Genomic DNA, 20,405 nt, shown 5'->3' with positions numbered 1-20,405 from the left:
AGGCAGGGGTAGCATCCCACATGGCCACATAAGCTTGCGTTGTAGGGGGACAGCCGTGCTCCTGCCCTGACTGCTGCTGGGATTGCCTGGGGCCTTGGAACTTTCTACCTCTAGTCAGTTCAACCAGAGTTTCTTGGCAAGGTGTCCCTGAATCTGTATTTTTTTAACAGTTCCTCTGCGATTGCCCAGAGTTTATATCCACTCAGTAGATGGCCAATAGATATTTATTGAAAGCATTAATTAATTGATTAAAAATAAACTTCTGGTCAGAGGCTTTGGTGGATGTTTCCAGGGCTGGTTGGAGCTTTCCCAGAGGTCATTCTTCTCAGCTCCTTCCCACTGAGCTCAGAGACCTCTAGACTCCTGACAGCACACGCCATGGGGGACGTGAGCGGGGTGATGGCGGCAGAAAAGACTTGAGCCTCTATCTCTCAGAGGAGAGAGGTGTGCAAGGTGGTGGCAAAACCAGCAGCCCCTGGACACATACTTGGAATCCCAGAAGCCCCACAAATTACTGTGCTACACCTTCCAGCACCTTCCAGGGGTCAGAGGCCTTGCGGATATTAATGCTGTTTTTTAAAATATGGGTCTATATTAAAGCAATTTTCAGTTCGTTAGATTTCAATTCCATGAGTACCCCCTCTATGTCTAATAATATTCCAGGCTGGGTGTGTGTGGGGAGATAGTTTCTGAGCAGAAGACACAGTTCTTGCCCTTGAGAAACTTACAAGTTAATAATCCCTGACACATTATAGAACCTTAAAATTTTAAAATCCATTCCCACGCGCTGTCTCCTTCAGTTCTTTCGATGAGCCTGTGGAATACTTATGGTGGTGGGGGGCGGGGTGTGTGTGTGTGTGTGTGTGTGTGTTGGGGAATGAGGGTGAGTCATCAAAATTTGCGTCCTGATGTCATATGTTATGGAACGTTCTGCCAGGTTCTATAGCTGAAAGTGATAATGTTATAAATGTGGGTTTTGTGGACGTTGATTTAAAAGTCACCCAGAGATGGGGAGGGGAGAGAGTGAGGAGGTAGCTGGAAGGGCCCCTGGAGGGGAAGGGAGAACCAGGAGGGGGAGAGGGAAGGAAGCAGCAGTCTGGTGGCCGTCCCTGAGAGGCCACAGGCACGAGGGCATCCTGAAGAGATGTGAAATCATGTGACGAAGAGCAAAGGGAAATCTTGCCTCACCTAGAAGGCTGAACTCAATGACCTCGGCTCTGAGATTCTCTCTAACTGCGATTCTGTGCTTCGGAGATCTTAACTGAGATAAGAGGTGACTGACTAGCTCAGCACGGAGGTGGCTGGAAAGGGGGAGCTTTGGCCTGAACTTGAGGCAGTTGGAAAGGTTTTATGTCTGTGTGTGTGTGTGTGTGTGTGTGTGTGTGTGTGTGTGCAGAACCCTCGGAGCTGGGGTGGGAGGGGGAAGAAAGGAGATCTGGCCTTCCTGAGGAGCGAAACAGGTAGGAACAAATGAAGAGGAACCGCTTTTTTGAGCCTGACGCACCAAGCCAAATCTGTGACAAAATGGCATGTCTGTGGTTTCCACACCTGACGATGGCTGGTTCCCCAGAACTCGGCACCGTAGCTGAGTGGATTACACACTCTAGAAGCCACACTCGCTGCTGCATAAGGAACCAAGCAAGGCACAGATGGGGAGAGACTCAGCCTGCAGGTTATGGTTTCAGGGGTGGGAACGGGGTGCTGAGACCTGGGTTCCACCCACTCTGTGACGTTGCCTGTTTGTGCCTCAGCATCCTCATCTGGTCTGAAAGGACCGATGATCTTTACGGTCCTCCCAGTCCAATCGCTGCAACTCCAGGACTGCCCTCGGGCCCTCGGGTGCAGAGAGAGCTCTGTCGGGGGACCTTGGGCAACTTTTCCACACAAGAGACCTACCAGGGCGTGGCCCTGAGACCACTTGTAGGAATGAAGGAAAAGGGCCCCCTGGGCCGCCATGTGACCTGCATGATGGCAGAGTGAGACACTGTGGTTAAGTGAGTATGGAGGGGGCCATGCGCTGTATCCTGTTCAGCGACAGAGTGGTGGGCCTTTCTAAGAGTGTCCTTGGCCGGGAAGGGGGAGGCGACCTGTCTAGTGTCACCAACTCACTTCATGACCTCACCAAGGCTCACATTTTCTCATATAATTTTCTCACATTTTCTGACCTAATCCCTGTTCATTCCACATTCCAAAAGACCCTTTGGGACCTGATGGCTAGCACCATCTTAGCGGACATGGGAGGAAGAAAATTATAGGGATTGGGCAGAATGTGTTCTGAACCAAGGCACACCCTAAAGAGATTTCTGCTCCTCTTACCAGCTTGTTTGCTTGTCATTCTTATTTACTTACATCATGAACCCAGACAGGATGCTCTGTTCTGTGGGTTCCGGACTTGGGAAGCAGATTCCTTTCCTCTGTGGGAACACTGGGGTGGGCAAACAAGAAAGGCTCTACAGAATCCAGATTGGCTTTTCCTCCTCTTCTGTCAGTCCCAACAGAGGTTTCTACACTTGGTGCCACTTGGACCTAAAGCAGCTAAAGGTCCATTCAGAGCTGGGTGGGGGACTGACCCAGACTAACCACCCACAACACTCAGATTGTTATGCATCGAATCGTGTCCCCTCAAAACTCGGACATTGAGTCCCAACCCACAGGACCTCAGAATGTGACCTTATTTGGAAATAGGGTCTTCGTAAATGTTCAAGATGAGGTCATTAGGGTGGGCCCTAATCCAACGTGACTGCGTCCTTAAGAAAAGGGAAATGTGGACACAGAGGGATGACACAGGGAGAATGTGATGCAAAGATTGGAGTTATGTTGCCACAAGCCAAGGAACATCAAAGATGGCCAGCAAACCACCAGAAGCTGGAGGAGGGGCATGGGAAACAGATTTCCCCTCGGAGCCCTCAGAAGGAACCAATCCTGCCAATACCTTGATCTCAGACTTACAGCCTCCAGAGCTGTGAGACAGTAACTTTCTGTTATTTCAGCCTCCTGTACCCCTGCCCAGTTTGTGGTGCTTTGGTAGGGCAGCCCCAGCAAGTCAATGCACAGATCCATAGGGTTCTAGCTCTGAACTGGATCCAGAAGACTTGGGAGGCCCCTGGGGGCTACTCTTCCGGGATATTCAGCTGTCTCTCCAAGTACTTTCCAGTCTAAGGCAGGCTCAGTCAAGCAGAGAGCGCTTTCTAACATCTGACCCTCTCTACGTGCACCTGCTCTCTTGACATCGCTGTCATTCCCATCCTGGTCTCCATTCCTGATCCTTCTATCACGTGGCAAATTCTTCTTTAATGCAAGAATGTCAACACACACAGCAGTATAGCAAAGCCTCGTGTAGGTGCCAATCACTCTTGCCCAGTCAGGCGGGGTTCCCCCCAAGTCAACAAGGAGTTCTGGGCTTCTCCTCCTTTCAAGAACTTTCTAGATTTTGCCTAAAGGTTGGTTATGGACTCACTTTAACATTTGCAGAGCCCTTTTAAAGTGCTGGAAGGTAAGTGATTCTTACATTTAAATAAATTCAACAAATATCAATGGGACCTTGATTGTACCAGGGAAGGGTTTTCATAATTCTATGAGAGGTGGGGCTGGCATGTCGAGCCCATTTTCTAGATGAAGACACCGACTAGGAAGGTTAACTGACTTGTGCGCAACCAGTTAAGAGAAGACCTGAGACTGCATGAGAGTCAGATCCACTCTTGCCCACAGCCAGAGGGGAAATCTCTGAGAGGCGGGGGTTCCATACAGAAAGAAGGGCTGTCTCCCCAGTGAGAGTGTGGCATGAGAGAGTGTGGCATGCAAGTGTGGCATGAGAGTCTCTACATGTGAGAGACCCTGGCGGGGTCTTGATTGGCAGACCCTAGATCTGGGGTTCTCAAATGCTGATCCACAGAAGAATCACTGGGCACTTATGATGGGGACAGGCTCCAGGGCCCTACATCCGTTCGCAGAGCCCTGGAAGCTTCTGAAGCTGGAACGAAGCCCACAGTTGAGAAACACTTGTATAAAGCAAATTTCAAAGTGGTGATTTCAGTAAGCAAATATTTATTAAGCATCTACCCTATATCTACGATGTGCCAGATGAGTTTGGGGAATTCAGTTCTTGGAAGCACTGGTCTTCACAGATAGCCCTGAATCTGGTCACCCACCCTGCCCAGCCGATACCCAGCATCCATGAGGAAGGACACTGTTGGGTCAGTCTTGCCCAGCCTGCCAGTGTTTGCTAATCCCAGTGGTCTCTGCTGCCCAAACTCAACAGCCCACATCTGGGCTTAGGCCAGCAAGGTGCTTTAGGACTGAGGAGGAGTCCCTGAGACCTAGAGGTCTCAGGCCTCCTCAGTGGCCGCATCAGGTTTCCCGAAAAAGCTACAATTCCTGGTCTCCTCAGTCCCATAGCACCCCCTTATTATAAAGAAAATCAGACAGTGATTATAGCAATATTGTGTGAAAGGACCAAGTGGGCTTCATGTGGGGAAGACCTCACTCGAAAAGCTCAAATGGACAAGTTAGGTCAACTAGCAAAACAATAAAACATGCTATTGGAGATTTATGTCAAAAATCCCATCACGGGCCTTTGTGGAGCCCTCATCTGGTATAGGATTCTATGTTCCAGTGCTGGGGAGGTAGAGAGAATGAAGAGTTCTCGCTCTTGCCTAGCTCAGCAGGAATCAGACGGGGAATCAGATGGGGATGGTCACAAAAGCTGAGGGGAGCGGAAAGGGCCTGATTAAGGAAGTGGAACATGGGCAGAACTCTGTCAAAAGAGTGGGAGTAGGGATGACGGTCCCGGCCGCTGCCATTGCACCGGCAAAGGTGCAGAGGTGGGACTGTACACAGTGTGTTTTGGAAACAGAGACCAGTTGGCTGGAACACGGGTTTGCCTATGGAGGTGGTGGGAAACAGCGTCAGGGAGGTGGGATAGAATGTTCTGGAACTGTACACCAGCAGTTTGCCCACAAACGCCTGTTAATGATTGGATTAAAAGGAAGTGCAAATGGGACTCTGAGATGATTTTGGAAAATCACCAGGCTAAGAGTCTCTGGAACAGGGCTGGGAAAGGAGAGAAATCAGAACATTTGAATAATGTGAGTCATCTAGCCATCCCGGATTACGGCCAAGCTGTTCCCCTTAATAAAAACACCACAAAGCTCAAAGAGGATAAAATAGGTATGTGGTATGTGGCTCTAGCTAGAGAGCTAAAGGGAAGATGAAGATCAACACGTAAAGTGTGAAGTCAAGCCAGGGGAGGATGGAAGTTTTCATGCACAGTGAGTGAAACATTCCCAAACACGTACATTTAGTGCACTTGACCCAGCCTTCCTGGTGGCAGAGTTGGTATTGATGCCTTCATCTGGCCTCTCTGGTCAAAGACCCCGGTCGTTTGTGGGAGTCCCAACCTGACGTTCCATTACTGCACCCTTTGCCTGGAGCTGACTCTGGTCCCTGGAGCTGACACAGTCCTAGGACCCCACATTTCTGCTCCCGCTGGTCCCTCCTCCAGCCCTGCTAGAATCCTGCCCCTGCCTCAGGCTAGGGTCCCACCTCTGCCCCTCCCATCATAGCCCCGTCCCCCTCCCTCTCCCACTAGCTCTGCATTTTATGTCTGTCTGAAAGGAACCGTTCCTTTCTCTCTTCGCTTGTGGCTAAAAGTCCAACTTGTTTCCATTCTCCCTAGAATGTCAGCATGTCTCCTGAGTTCTGCAGTCCGAGTCTAGCTCCACACCTGCCATGCTGAGGGGTTCTGTAGATGTTCACTTATTAAACTGAATGTTAGAGTACAGATGTCCTTTGAAACAATTTGGAGTTAGAGCTCAAGGCATGTGTGGCCCAGGGATGTGTGATTGGGTGAGAGAGTGAGAGTGTGTCCTAGGACCCTGGAGTAACTAAGCATGGGTGAGGGTGGGGTATAGTCAGGCATGTGGAGAGTCAGGAAGAGAGTAGAGGGACCCCAGATGCTTCTTGAGGAGCTGGAGTAAAACCTCAGGGGAGCCAGGCACAGGGACCCGGCGGGGTACCCACTTAGGAGAGAAACAGGCCAGAAAGAGAGGCGACAGGTCCGTCTCAGGGCTGTAGAGGGCTGGGAACAGAAGCATCTCTGGTTAGCGGACCCAGTGGTCTGTGCACCTGAGGAGAAAAATAAATGATATTTCTGTGGCTGGTGTCATGGGCTAGATGCTGGTATCCCCCTAAACTCATATGTTGAAGCCCTAATCCCCAGTGTGATGGTATATGGGGGGGGGCTTTGGGAGGTAATTAGGGTTAGATGAGGTCATGAGGGTGAGCCCTCATGATGGGGACAGTGCTTATCATTTGAGCTTATAATAATGCTTATTCTTACAAGAAGAGACACCGGTTTTCTCTCCTCAGGCACCCACATCAAGGAAAGGCCACGTGAGGACACAACGTGAAGGCCCCGCCTACAAGCCAGGAGGGGCACCCTCACCAGACTTGACCATGCTGGTACTCTGATCTCAGACTCTTCCTCCAGAGCAGTGAGAAATAAATGTCTGTGGTTTAAGCCACCTGGCATGTGGCATAATGCTTTTTTTTTTTTTTTAAGATTTTATTTGAGAGAGGGAGCGAGCACGTGTGGGGTGGGGGGAGGGGAAGGGGACAAGCAGACTCCGCACTGAGTGCAGAGCCCACTGCAGGGCTCGATCCCACAACCCTGAGATCATGACCAGAGCCAAAGTCAAGAGTCAGAGGCTTAATGAATGGAGCCCCCACGCACCCCTGGCGTTGTGTTTTAACAGCCTGAGCTGAATAAGACAGGCGGCTGGGACAGAGAGCGTGGGGGATGCAGAATCTTTGGAGGAAAGCTCCAGGAGAGGTGTCTTGGTCCTGAGTCTGCTCCAGAGCAGCTGAGAGCGAGACAGGGGAGCAACCTGCGCAAGTCGTGTGGGCGAGTGTCCTTACTTGGCCACGATCACCGGTTCCCTTACATGACCGACACACGCATGCTAGGTACCACTTGCCTGGAAAGCAGGGGGCTTTTTGAGAAGGGAAATGTGAGAGAGGTGGGGGTTTGGAGACGGGGCTCCTTCCTGGATGGTGGCAAAAGCAAATTCTCCGTGGTACCTTCTGATGCGGGCCTGCGCAGCTCATCATTTCACAGAATGGGGGTGCTACACCCGCCAGGCAGACATCAGGCAGCCCTAGCCTCACATCGACACTATTATGACACTCCTCGGGAGAACAGACACCTGGAAGGCTACACACTCTTCCACCAAGAAGGTGACGGAACAGCAAGCTCCATATAGTGAAAAGTATAACATGCTGCTAAATCGATCTGAGATCCTAAGGAATATACGAGGTAGTGGCCATTAAATAGAAAAAATAATTACACCTTGAACTTGAAGGGGGTTTGTCCACAAATGCACTTTCTCCTGCCACTGTCGCTCAGTTTCATTATTATCACTGAGCACCTCTGCCTGTTCTGCAGGGACACGTGGCTTGAGAATCACTGATTTATGAACGTGATACACATATTTGTGGATCCAGCGTACAAAGCATTCACGATGCCACCGCATTGTTGGTAATAATCGGTCCATGCAGACGCTGCAGAACCCTTGTGCCTCCATGAGATTGCGGGGCACACTCACATGGTCCCTGAACGTTTCTGTAATCAGGGGCCTGTGCACTCACATAGCCACAGGCTGAGGACAGAGGGGCTTGCGGGGAGAGCTGCCGGGGAATTCTGAGCAGGGGTGAAAGACCGGACAGGATATTCTCATGGTCTGAGTGGAGGAAGGAGCCCATGGGCGACAACCCTCAGCCACCTGCCTTCAGTGTTGCCGTCCTCAGGGCACCAAGAGGCCAGATTCTAGAATAAGCAGGTCCTGCTGCTGTTGCTGCCTACTTGGTAACAGTGTCCTCGTCTGGGAAGAGCCAGTATGAACCCCAGAGACAGAGTATTGCTAGTGATTCTGACACTGGTCTCATGAGTGGCCCATGTGAATGGCCGTCTTTTGGTCTCATTTGAAACCCAGGTCTCTGCAGGGCCCTCATGATTCCTCTGTCCTAGAACTTAAATGGGATCCCCGGGGAGGAGGGCATGGCTGGACACCGGAGGTCCTCTGCTCACACCTCAAACCGTCATCTGCAAGAAAGGCGAGGTCACAAGCCAGGGACCTCATGCTTACATTGATCCGAGTTGACCCACAACACAGAGCAGATTCCCTGGATTCCTTGGGCCTCGCTTCATCTACCGTGTCTGTTACTGGGGCTTCCCGGCAATGTGGACTAGATCGGGACTTCGCAATGGCACCTGGGTTTTCCTGGCTGGATCTCTGGGGGTCTCTGAGAGAAGGGGATTCTTTGGCCTTCTTTTTTTTTTTTTTTTTAATCACCCACAGACCTAGGACTGTGTTCTGCACCATAAAGGCTTCTTCCTAGTGTTTACACTTCCTAGTGAGACAGGGTAAGCATTGTACGTATGTGTGTGAGCATTTGCCACCCACGTGTATATGAGTGTCGTGGTAACTTGCTATGTGAGCTTGTGTATCACATACAGGGGACTAGGGCACAACACCCACCCTGCGCCCAGGGTACAGAATTTAAGGAGGCCCTCACTCTCGGGGCCAGCCTTCCCCTTGCATGAGCCTAAGAGTGAGCGCGTCCTTAAATCTTGCCCTCCCGGTGCCTTGCCCTAGTCCCAACTCTGGCTGGGTGTATGTGTGAGTATGTATGTGTATGGCTCTGTATGTTTGTGTATATGGGAGTGTGCGTGTTGTGTATATGTGTGTCTGTGTGTGTTGGTGCCTCCCCCTGGGCTTCAGCAGTCCCTGTCAGCAGGTGTGGAAGACCTCCCTCCTTGGTTCCCTGGGTCAGTGTTCACTTAGAACAGGCCGCTGCCAGCACCCCCTGGACTTGAGTCTGCCCTCACTCTACTCCAGCACTCTCTGAAGCAGCCCAGTGTCCCTGACCTGGCCCTGGTTGTAAGCATGGAGCCTCTGCTGTGCCACTAGGCCTGTGAGGTCTGGACCCAACTCTGGGTCCAGGTAGATATTTGGTGTCACATAACCCTAGGGAGCTCCTGGGTGAGGCCCACAGCCTCAAAGGTGTTCAGGTAGCCCAGATCTAGAAGGGCAAGAGCCACAGATAGAAATATTCTTTCACACAGTGGACTGCAAAACATGCCATAAAAAGAAAATGCTAGGGGGCTCTGGGGAGTTGGAAAGGAGGGAAGGCTTTAGGGGAGGTGGTATCTGAGCTGGGCTGGTGGGGGATGGCTGGGTGGGGGAAGCACCTGAATAAGCTCTTCCCAAGCCTGAGGTCATCCAGGCCTCACAGCCACACTCGAGGCTGTGTGTCTATTTCTCTGCAGGTGTAAGTGGTTGAATTTACAAGACCCCCAATGCCAGCCCCTTTGGCACTCCATTTCGTCCTCCAGCCAGGGGAAAGAGAGGCTCACCTGGCCTCAACAAGGGCACTGTCTATATGGAGTGGATTGGCAAACGCACACCAAATTGTCTGCAAACAATAGAAGGCTGTGCACAATTGCGTCCTTGCTGCGGTACGGACAGTGACTTCCAGTGGGTGGGGGCAGAGAGCAGTGTGGGCAGCGGCACGATGCGCTCCTGGCCTCAGATCTCCCGGGGAGATGGATGCCTTCCAGCCAACAGGAGCCAGCCAGCCAGGGACAAAGCTGTGAGAAAGCCATCAGGACAGCCACTGTGTCACTGCCAGCAGGATTCTTGAGAGCAGGTCTCACCTGCAGAAGGGTGAGCCATGAGGTCTGGGCCCACCTGTCACAGTTAGGGGCAGCTGTCCAGACAGCTCTGTACCCAGCAGGAGAGGGGAAGCTTGGGGGGCATGAGGATCTTCCTGGTGTGGGGCACTGTCATGTCATCACAGAATATGAGGACCGGAAGGACCTGCTCCTTGTCACACTGTCAAGGAGATGGGGGGTCTGGAAGGGAAATCCTATGAAGTCCGCACGTCCCTGAAGGTGGGGGGAGGGGGTATGTGCATCAGAGATTTCTGGCTAGGGTTTGATTTAGCAGATGTGGGCAGATCTCCGTGGCATTTGTACCTACAGATTGGCAACATCTTGCCATGAGCCGACTGGCCACCCCACTCCGGGGTCCCTGGTGTAGACCCCCACGGAGCCGGCTGAGCCCACACAGGCTCCAATGCTGTCTCCCTAGAACAAGTGCTCCAAGGACCAACTAGACTCACGAAGGCCAGATGAGCTTTACATGTTGTCAGCAACGACGCGGTTGGGCCGGGGTGACGGATGGAGATAAATGAATGACCTTTGGTGTCCCACTACCCAGGTTGTTAATTTTCAGTCCTTGACTCGCCACTGAATTGTTTGGTCTGATTATTTCCCCTCTTCGTCAAGGGGTCTGTCCCCTTGACAGGGAATCACAAGACTCCAGTGGCCCTGAGAAGGTGTTGCTCACCCCTGTCACTGGGTCAGCAAGTGCCACCTCGCTGATATGGCGCCCTGCACATGGTGGGCGGCCCACCATGAGGGCTTGTTACATTGAAGTAAACCACTGACCCTCAGGGTCCTAACTTGACTCCAGTACCTCTCCTGCCCTAACACTCTCCCTCCCGCCCTCATTCCTCGCCCCCCCCCCCTCCTGAGTCACAGCCAGATGCCCAAGGACCATTTTGACAGAACGATCTCAGGGTTGGGATAGAAGACCAAAACAGAGCTGGGGTCAGTGATTTGGGGCTCAACTAATTCTAAATGTCACCCAGGGTGGTTTTCAGCCATGACAAAGCTGGATTATTATTACGCAAAGTAGGAAAATGTAAGAAGGGGCAGGGTGGAGGGAGGGAGAGGGAAAGAGAGATTAGTGAATTTTTAAAAACATAACCGTATGGTTTTGTGTCAATTAAGAACAAGTACCAAGACGTGTCTTTGTGTGGTTCTCCCTTACTACACGCCCAGCAGAGCTCTACACCCACTTCCACGCACCTGTCCTCTAAGACACTACATTTTACCAAAGCCCTAGAATGTTCTGGATTCCAACATAAAGCCCATGGATAGCCCATTCTAGTGTCTCCCCTATGACTGGGTTTTCTGGTAAAATGAAATAAGGACTCGTTTTACAGAGTGTGCTGCCATAGCAGCTGATAGTGGCCATGGGGGTCCGAGCCAGCCCTTCCCAAGTGTGCTTTCACTTATCCAACACTCCTAGGCAGTAGGCCTGAATTTTAACTGGAACAAAGTTTGGATGCTGGGTTGTAAGTTACTCCTGCAGAGTTTCACAGGAAATGCTGAGACAATGTAATTTTCTCTAGGGCATCTGCCCTAGAGAATTTTTGGAGACTCTCCTCCCTGGTGACCAGTGGATGGAGCAGGAAAAAACAAACAAACAAACAACGAAAAAACCCAAACTCTTGAGTAGCAGCTATGTGCCAGGCGGGGATACTGGTCGTACTTCCAGTACTTTCTAGAAGCCCTGCAACATTTTCGTATTCTACACACATGAGGAAATTCAAGCCCAGAGAGACAACTGACTTGCCCTAGGTCACACAGGGAGAAAACAGCAAGGTCAGCAGAGGCAAAGCCTCCAAGGCACAGCCCCTCCTGCTGCCTGTGGGGGTGGGGAGGCTCCCATGGCCCTGGCTTCCCAGGGGCTGCAAAATCCCTCACCTCCTGACACCTCCTGGCCCCGGAGTTTATTCTAGGAATAATAGTTCTGCTGTCCTCCTAGAGAGGCTGAGGGATAAAAAATGCAACGCACACAGAGGACCCTGGGTGTGCAAACATGCAGTTCACACGATGACAGCAGATTAAGCTGTTTCTTAGATGCGTCACCCAACCAGCTCCCCGACCTCTCTGCTGTGCTGGTCTGACAGCGACAATATGTCCCAGGGGACTAATTAGCACTAACTACTCAGGTCACTCCAAGGCCACTTAGGAGAACAAGTGCAAAAGAAAAACTGATGAGCATTGTGGCTCAAGACAGGAGAAGAAAGACCAGAGTTAAAAGAAGTGAGAGAAAAAGAAATATATAAAATATTTAGGGTTTTTTTTCTCTCTCTCTCTCACCCAGTCTCTCCGCTTAAACTACAGAAGGGTTTTCATCCGAGAAATGCAGCCAGCTACTCTCACAGCAGAGAGCAAACATTACCAGCTAATGTTACAAGTTGGACCATGGAGGCATCTCTGAAGGAGGAGACGATTTGGTTTTGAAGCACTGAGTGAGAGGGACTCTGCAGAAGCAGCAGAAGGAATGAGCCTAAACTCAGGGACATGAGACTGGGCACCGGCCATGGCCCCTGACGTCGTGGATGCGTCTTCCCATTAACTCGGAAACTTCCATCATACCCACTAACTCATTAGTCTCTGAAGTGGACGCACGTAGGTAGGCCAAGTGCAGTTTGGAGCTGCCAAGGGACTGAGTTCCTTGCTGGCTTATGATAAATCGAGGTACCGGAGAATGGCTGTCCTCCTTTTTTGATGCAGGTGGAAACATGGCAGCCTTGGGGGCACGTTTTAAAAGAATGTCCCCTAACTCTGCCTTTCCCAGTGGCTGATCACCTCTTTCTTCCTCACAGTGACCTCCAGAAGGGACATCCTCATGGGTGCCACTTTTCCCATTGTGCAGATGGGAAGACCAAGGACTGCACTGAAATGGGCTCTGTTCTAAGGAGTGGGAGTGTTAGGGAGCCTGATGAGGAGAACAAGCTGACAGACAGAAGGCCCTGCCTGTTGCTGTCACGACTGCTGTCCCTATAGGCTCTCACACCCTCTCTCATCGAGGGTTCTGGCCCGAATTCCCAGCGGAGTTGCAGGCGTGAACCATCCAGTGGTACAGGGAGTTTGAATGAGCTGGACTTTGGGAAAGAGGGGGGGTGGAAGAAAGGGGGGTTGGAGTCACATCAGCCTCTCTTAGCATCCATTGCCTTCTCTTCTGCAAAAATGTCAAAAGCAGTAGCTGCCTGGTTAGAGTCCTGGGAATTAAATTAGAAGCTGATGTGCCCTCTCCCGAGGAAAATCATCCCAAGAAGAGCCTGCCGAGATACTAAGCCAGCTTTCATTTACTGAGGGCTCACTAAGTGCCAAAGGGTGCTGAGCTCTTTCTTAACTCTAAAAGTGGCATCGGGAAAGCCAGCTTAGCGTGGGGCTGGCTGTGCTGAGCCTTAGTAAGACTTGTCATCTTATTTGGCATTCAGGACTAGGGAGGGATCCTGAGGAATGAACACAGAAACAGAACCCACCCCTCCCTGGGGGACCTCCTGAACCTCCCTGCCCTTGACCTTGGACACGCCTCAAGGAAGGAGATGCTGGTTTCTGCCCAGCCCCATTCCTGGGGAAGGAGCCCCAGTCAGGGCAAAGCCTAGACTCAGTGACATGAATTGTGGGTTTAAAATAGAAAACTTTCTGGGAAGATTTTTCTGGCCCATGGCCCATGGAAGAGACATTTGCTCACCATGTCCCCACCTGGCCGAGGGAGAGACCTAGAGGGGCTTTCAAAAAACCCAAACAGGATTGTCAACTTTAACTCTGGACTTAAGAAAATAGTTATGACCCTCAAAGGTCCACTTAAAAGTGCGCTGACCACAGGTAAATGAGGAAGAGTGGATGCCTCTGCCCACCCACCCTACCCAGAGACTCCATCATGGAGTCACTGATCACTGACTGAATGAACTGGGATTGGCCTGGGATAGTAGAGTTTTCAGGAACCAAGAGACCCCTGGATAGCTCTTCTTTCTTCCTTCCCCCAAAGAAGCAGGTGCGGTCACTGCACATACTTCCTAGGCAGAATGTCTTCTAGCTCTTTCTCCAAAAGAACTCGGACTATAAAGTGTTCCAGTCTGAACCCAGAAAAGAATCACTCCCCCAAAGAACTCTGATAATGGGGGTGCATTCTCCTCTTTTTATATGATGTTTTATATCCCCGTGTCCTACCTCTGAAGGGAGTGGGAGCCTGTGGGGGCCAGTGGTTCAGCCGGTCCCCAAGTTTCAACTAAAACAAAAGCCAATTGGATAGGGGTGCATTCTCCTGTCCTCTCCTTTTAAAACCATCTTTTTTTTTTTTTTTTTCTTAAACGAAATTGTTTCTTTTATCTTTTGGCTCCTTGTGTCCTCAGAACCCCAGAGCTCAAAGCTTTCTGAGTGCAACTGAGAGCTCGGCCCCTCTTGGACTGATAAATAGAGCAGCTTTAAAATGCTTAGAACTGAAGACAGACCAACTGTGGCGAGAGAAAGTAAACACATCCATGCACCAGTCAACCCTAGCAAGCTCCTCGCTGAGATTACAAACTGCAGTTCCTGCCTGAGCTGGTGAGGATGCTGGAGCTGGCTGGCTGCGGGGGTGGGGGGTGGGGGTGGGGTCGGGGGGTGCAGAGCCACAAAGCGGGCTTCTCTGCCTCAGTTAGTAGTGCCCCAGAGGAGACAGGTCACCTGGGAGTCTGCTCAGTACCAGGCTTGGATGTTTCTGAGCATAACAGACCCTGCCAATGGGTTTCCCATTGGTTTCATACTTGGAAATGTCCCAAGAGAAGAGGGGACCAGCTTCATTCTGATTTAAAAGGACTCATCTCCCTCAACTCACGTTCTTTGTGGGCAGGTGAAATTCACCAGTGAGAAAACTGGGATTTTTCACAAAATACAATATGATCACTCCGTAATTTGATAGGAATATTTGAGGCACTTTTCCTATGAAAAATAAATACTTTAAATATCCCCCCCGAAACACACACACAAATTGTTTTTTATGAGAACCAATTAATAAATGCTAATTCATTCAGGCATATCTCTACTAAATTACTGTTTCATTTAATTGCAGGGGAATTTTCCATTACTAAACTCTCCCTTGCTGATTTTTTTTTGCATTATTTATATATTTTTTCAGTTTCACTAATAGTGAGATTGGTATGTGATATTATCTTCTGTTTGTACGTCTTAAATTTCTTTTTTCATTTAGAATGTTTCCTCATTCTTGCAGCTCCATGTAATCTGGGAGAAACATCATTAAAAGCAGACAAGATTTTATACATAAATGAGAAAGGCACTGGCTGAAATTAACCTGGCAGGAGCGCATCTTGTCTGATCATGCTTCTCTCATTTCAGGCGTGCACGAGTGTGTGCAAGTATGTGTCTCTACTCTGGGTTTGTGTGCAAACGTTTTCCTGTCAGTGAGTTGCAAGTCCATTTGTGGAAAGATTGTGGGTGCACAGCTAGGAATGAAGATCCCAGGGGCTTTAATAATAAAAATAAACAACACTCAAATCTCTTTACAAGCCCCCAGAGCACAATGCATTATTTTCTTGCTTCCTTTTTAGGGACACCACCAAATCAAGACTTTGATATCTAGACACCCAAGAGCCAGACCAGCTGGCTCCTGAAAATCCTGCCTCTTTTCATGCATAGAAAAGTGGGGAAGTTGCCAGTGGTGTTTAGGGTTTGCTTAGGGCTGTGGTAGAGATCTGTGTTCAAAAGGATGTGTTTTGAAGTAGAATTTCCATTTTAATATATTGAATGACAAAGGTCCTCTGCACCTGGCTACCTTTGCTTCTGTGATAAGTTCTTTCATTTTGATTCTCTCCAGCCACCTTCTCCCTCTCTCTCCCCTCCCCCTCCCCCACTGCCTCCTTTCAGGGTCTTTCTTTTGCTTTTTATTCTGTCCCTTCTTTCTCTTTCACAGTAATATATTCTGGAGGGTGTGAATGATTAAACTGTTTACTCCGAGGTTTAAGTACGAAAAGGCATGTCACCAAAGTAAAGTTTCACCTTCATACCCAACTCTATCAATAATTACAGAACAGGGATGATGATTAGTAAATCTTTCTTACAATTAGCTCTTATGAAAATGATGCCATTTATTCTGAGCATATGGAGTTCTATCGATTTTACTTTTCACAAAAATTAATTACAAATCATAGTAACCTCCAAAATGAAGTCAGCATATGAAGGGGTTGTGAGTAGATCCATCGAAAAATATATACCCAATAAATAGGTACTCCCTTAAATTAGAGATTTGAAGCCATAAATAGAAAGTTTTGACATATTATCATATTAGTGGATGATCTCCTTTCAATAAAAATATCGCAATAATTAAAATTTCACGAGACTGATTTTTTGTTTTGTTTTTCTCCATTTCCTTTGTCCTCCAGCAAAATTAGGCAGAATCTTTTTGGGTAGAGACTGATAAAATTAATTAACTTTCCTTCCACCCCAAAAAAGTCCCAAATAAATGCTTCCAGTGGACATCAAAAAAGTGTCAATTAGAAATAATTACTTCTTATCAATCAGTGGGGCAATTAAAGTGACAAAACTTGAAAAGATACTTATCTTAAAACTAATTCACAAGGTAGCTAAATTATCTCCTAATTAACTTGCATTGAGGAGGGTGGGAGGATGGACCCTCTTGAAACAAAGATGAATTGAGGAACCCCAATACCTCTTTATGTTCCTTGAGACTGTTTCCCATCCGGAGACCTTGTTTTCAACCCTGGCAAGAAAACTGGGAAGAAAATAGATCCCTCCCAAATGCATTTGGTCCCCTTTCCTCCTTTCATAGACCAAGAGGAGGGAACAGGGCTTTGCATCTCAGATTTAGGAAGTTAGAGGCATGTTCCTCCTCGATCTTAAGTCTCATTTGACCCCTTGAATAATCTATTTTCAGTAGCTGGGGAAGAGAGTTGCTGGCAAGTTCTGGCACATAACTTTTAATGACAACCTGCTTGCTTTTACTAAACTCTCTTCCTCGCTGATACGGAATTATTTTCATTTTAATATTTATGTGGCATTTATCTTTAAACATTAAAAAAAGTGGTCTTGTGCTTTAAAGGATCTTTGTTCCCTGATGCTACAAAATTCCCAGCAGATTTTACAGAACGTTCAGCCCATTGCTGACCAGCGCAATCAAAATAATTCCCCGTGTGCTCTCTGCAGCTCTTCAGAACAAAGCTTGTAGGGAAAAATATATATATAAGACCTTTCTTCAAAGCAAGATCAAACGACAGTGAGAGTGAACCAGACCAGGGTTTGCTGCTTTGGCTGGTCGGGTGGGCAGGACCGCGCAGGAAACTTTTCTCTGGCTTCTTGGGTTTTTGGAAACGGTGGGCGCGCTCGGCCTCGGTCCCGCGAAAAGCCCCGTGGCCGCCTAGCCTGCGCACCCTGGGATTCTGCTCCAGAGAAAACTTAAATGGAAGCTCTCCTGGCAAAAGACAACTCAAGAATGGAAGTGCCTGGGGAAAAGAGGGAAGCTGCTAAAACCTGATAGAAATGGGCTTATAAAAGCGGGAGTCAGCTTATGAGTTTATCTTTAAATATAGGCAACAGCGTTAAGAAAACTGATTAGATAGAGGGAGGTCTCTGGCTCAGGTTTTCGATAAGAGAATTTAGAAAAGAAATGGGATAGCCTTGAAATGTTTGAGCTGTGTTTTACAGTTTTCTTCTGTTTTATTAGCATTAAATTAAACGAAAGGAGAAAGGCTCATTTTCCCTCCTTGCAGTTTTATTTCTTTATTTGTTGTGGGGAAAGGTTTAGAAGTAGCCCCTCTGCCTTCCTTAAACGGAAAAATACCGCTGTCCTGGCCCTGCAGGGAGTGGACGGCTCTCTCCCCAAAACCAGGGACAATTTGCATCTGAGCCAGTGGGGAATGGCTTTTCATCTTCTGGGCCAGTTGCTGATTAAAAATAAAGTAAAAATAAATGGTGTCTTTTTTCACCTTTCCTTCTTTTATCCCCATTTATTCTGAGTGCTTCTAGAATGAAAATAGGTAGCGAAAACAAAATCAAGGCAACCCAAGAGACCGTGACCTCGTCTTATTTCTAGCAGAACAGAGGGAAAGGGGTCTGGTGCAGCACGGTAAATTCACGGTCCCAGGGCACCCAATCCTACCATCGCCTGAAAGGTCAGGGGAAGGTCGGGCTGCGGGCTGGGGGAGATGGAATCGGGAACCCAGCGGAATTGGCCGGAACCAGGGGCACTAAGCTCGCCCTCGGAGACGGTTCGGATCCCGAGGCAGGGGCGACGTCCGGTATTGTACCCCGGTTTGGCTAATGACCGAGGGGCGAAAACCTGGTCCCGGCCTCAGAAAGTGGTCAAGGAGCGCGCGCGGCGCCGGAGAGCGGCCCGGTAAGGGGAGCCAGGCAGGTCCGCTTGATTCCCTGGCTCGCCGACCTCGCCGCTCCCGGGAAGGGCCGCGAGGTCTCTACTCCGCGCCCCGAAAGCGGCCCCGCGCCCGCAGAGGCGGCCGGTACGGCTCGGACCGCGCTCTTCTAGGGGCACGGAGGTGGCGAGGCAGAGTACTGCTGACTCCATCTCCCACCTTAGAGCAAGTCAGAATGAGCAACCTTCCGGAGCCTCGCGGGGTTCCCCGTACCCCTGGTTGTGGAGCCTCGGCACCCGACCCGAGGCTGCGCGGCGAAGCTCGGACTCGTGGCGCTCTCGGCTAAATAGAGATCTCAGCCGCGCGCCGTGCCCGATCCGACCCTGCTTATTATAACAAATGTCCCGTTTGCCGAGCGGGACTTCATATTCGCCGAGAATTCATCTGAAATATTGATTTCCTCTCACTTCGCCGGCCCAAATCGATAGCGTTGCGCCCTGGCCCCATAAATCGCTTTCCCCGCGGCCCGCCCGGCTCCATCCATCACCGGGGGCCGGGCCGTGTCTCTGCCCGCTGGCCACACTTGCTGCGCGCCGGGGCGGCCGTGCCCACCGCGCCCACCGCGCCCGCCGGCCCCGACCCTGGGGCTCTGTCTCCGTAACACCCCCCCCCCGCCCCCAACAACCCCGGCCTGGGCCAGGAGGCGGGGAAGAGCAGGCGCCACGGCCAGGGAGGGACCCCGAGCGCTTTGGAAGGCCCTGGGCCGGGTCACCGCTGGGGAGGGGGTTTCGGCCCCGCGGGCAGCCCGGTGCTTCTCTCTCCGCCTGCCCCAGGCTCGGCAAGGAGGAGTCCGAGAGCAGCCGAGGGCACTCAGAGGCCCCCCAGGCTCCGGACCACGGGCTTCTTTCCCGCCCGCTTGAGGGGTGCGCGGGGCTCACCTCCCACCAGGGCAGCCAGGAGCAAGAGCTGCGCGCACCCGCGCTCGAGGTCTTAGAGGTCGGGGCTGCCCAGGGCCTGAGAGACGCAGGATGTCCTCCCCCATGGGACATGCAAGACGGGGGTGCGGCGCGAGGGACACACCTCTGACCCGCACGGAGAGCTCCTCACCGCTCCGTGTGGTCCGCAGAAACCAAGGCCTGGGGAGGGCGGCTCGCCGGGCCGAGAGGGGGACCTCGGGGCCTGAGAACTGCGAGACGGCCGCAGTGGAGAGCTAGGCCAGCGGCGCCCCTGGCTGCGTTCCGGCGCAGGTGGGTCCCACGAGCCCGGAGCGTAAGCTCTCCAGCCCCACCGACCCGAGCGCACGCACGGACGCACGGCGACGCGGGGGCTCTGGGGTCCCGGCAGCGCCGCGTCCTTACCGGATCTGATGGAGTTGTGAGGCATCGCCGGGGAGTCGCTCGCAGCCCGCCGAGGGCTCAGGGCTTCCTCACGCAGGTCCCCGCCGCGCCCGCCGCCACGCCACTGCCCTGCACAGACCCAGGGGAAGGGGCATGAGATTCGATATCCCTGTCTTATGCCTTCTCCCCGGGCCCTATCCCTCAGGCTCTCATCACGTGGCTGGAGTCAAAGGATTTTTAGGCGAAGGGTGGCCCACCTCGGCCTGGCTAACACACGTTTGCCGGGAGGATCCGGGATTGGGGGTCCTCTGAGGAAGGCCCAAACTCCAGCCCGGGGCCCTCTTCCTCTGTTGCCCCAGCCTTATCCAGTTTAACTTAGGAGGGGGAAACGCTGCCAGGCTCCCTGGGCCCCTCTCCCTTCTCGAATCACCGCTGTCCCCCAGTCACCTTTCAGCCAACCCCTGGGCAGCATACCTGGCCAGCCGGCCGACGCAGGCCCTCACTGCCCGGGTCAGCCCGTGAGGGTGCCCTGGGCCCTGCGTCTCTCGTCGTTCTGAAGTTTGTTCCCATCCACCCGGCATCGCCTACCGGTTTTATCCCGCCAGGGCCCTGAGAGATGGGTCTGGAGAGACTCGCAGGCCGCGGATTGGCTGGCTGGGTGCAGGGGGGTGCGGGAAGGGGAGGATTTTGCAAGGGGGACATGGCTGAGTGGACTCAGGAGTTAGAAACATTCGCTGGAGCTTCTGTTTCCAGCGGAGAGAGGAGAGGGAGGCAGCTGAGCCCTACCTCATCAGGCCTGGATATATTGGAGGAGTGGGAGATGGAGGCCTCAGAGCCTGAGGATGAGGGTCTCTGGGTCCTCCTGGGGTCACTGACCACCAGGAGAGAGAGACACAGTTTCTCTGTGACACCTTGCATCCCTTCTCTCACCACCCTCCCCACGCTCCCCTCTGGGGAAGCAGTCTTTTCTTCTATAGGAGGGAACTTTTGTTTTTAAGCCTGTTTCTTAAGGTAGAAGCCTGCAAATAGGGCTGGAGACAGGAA

General features: G+C 51.2%; 1 protein-coding gene across 1 annotated transcript in view; it reads right to left on the bottom strand.

Annotated features, from left to right (window-relative positions):
• PAX8 (paired box 8) overlaps positions 1 to 19,942 on the bottom strand; it is a gene marked incomplete at both ends in the record, with an annotated part of 56,398 nt that extends 36,456 nt beyond the window's left edge. The window contains 7 exon segments of the mRNA XM_080813647.1: positions 17,496 to 17,513; positions 17,516 to 17,536; positions 17,539 to 17,598; positions 18,963 to 19,013; positions 19,105 to 19,210; positions 19,339 to 19,490; positions 19,936 to 19,942. Coding sequence (XP_080669773.1) covers positions 17,496 to 17,513; positions 17,516 to 17,536; positions 17,539 to 17,598; positions 18,963 to 19,013; positions 19,105 to 19,210; positions 19,339 to 19,490; positions 19,936 to 19,942 — 415 coding nt within the window.
• Between the last annotated feature and the right edge of the window lie 463 nt (positions 19,943 to 20,405).

The sequence above is a fragment of the Martes martes genome (genome assembly GCF_963455335.1).
Source record: "Martes martes genome assembly, chromosome: 9".
NCBI lineage: Eukaryota > Metazoa > Chordata > Mammalia > Carnivora > Mustelidae > Martes > Martes martes.
This window is presented reverse-complemented; position numbering and strand designations above follow the sequence as displayed.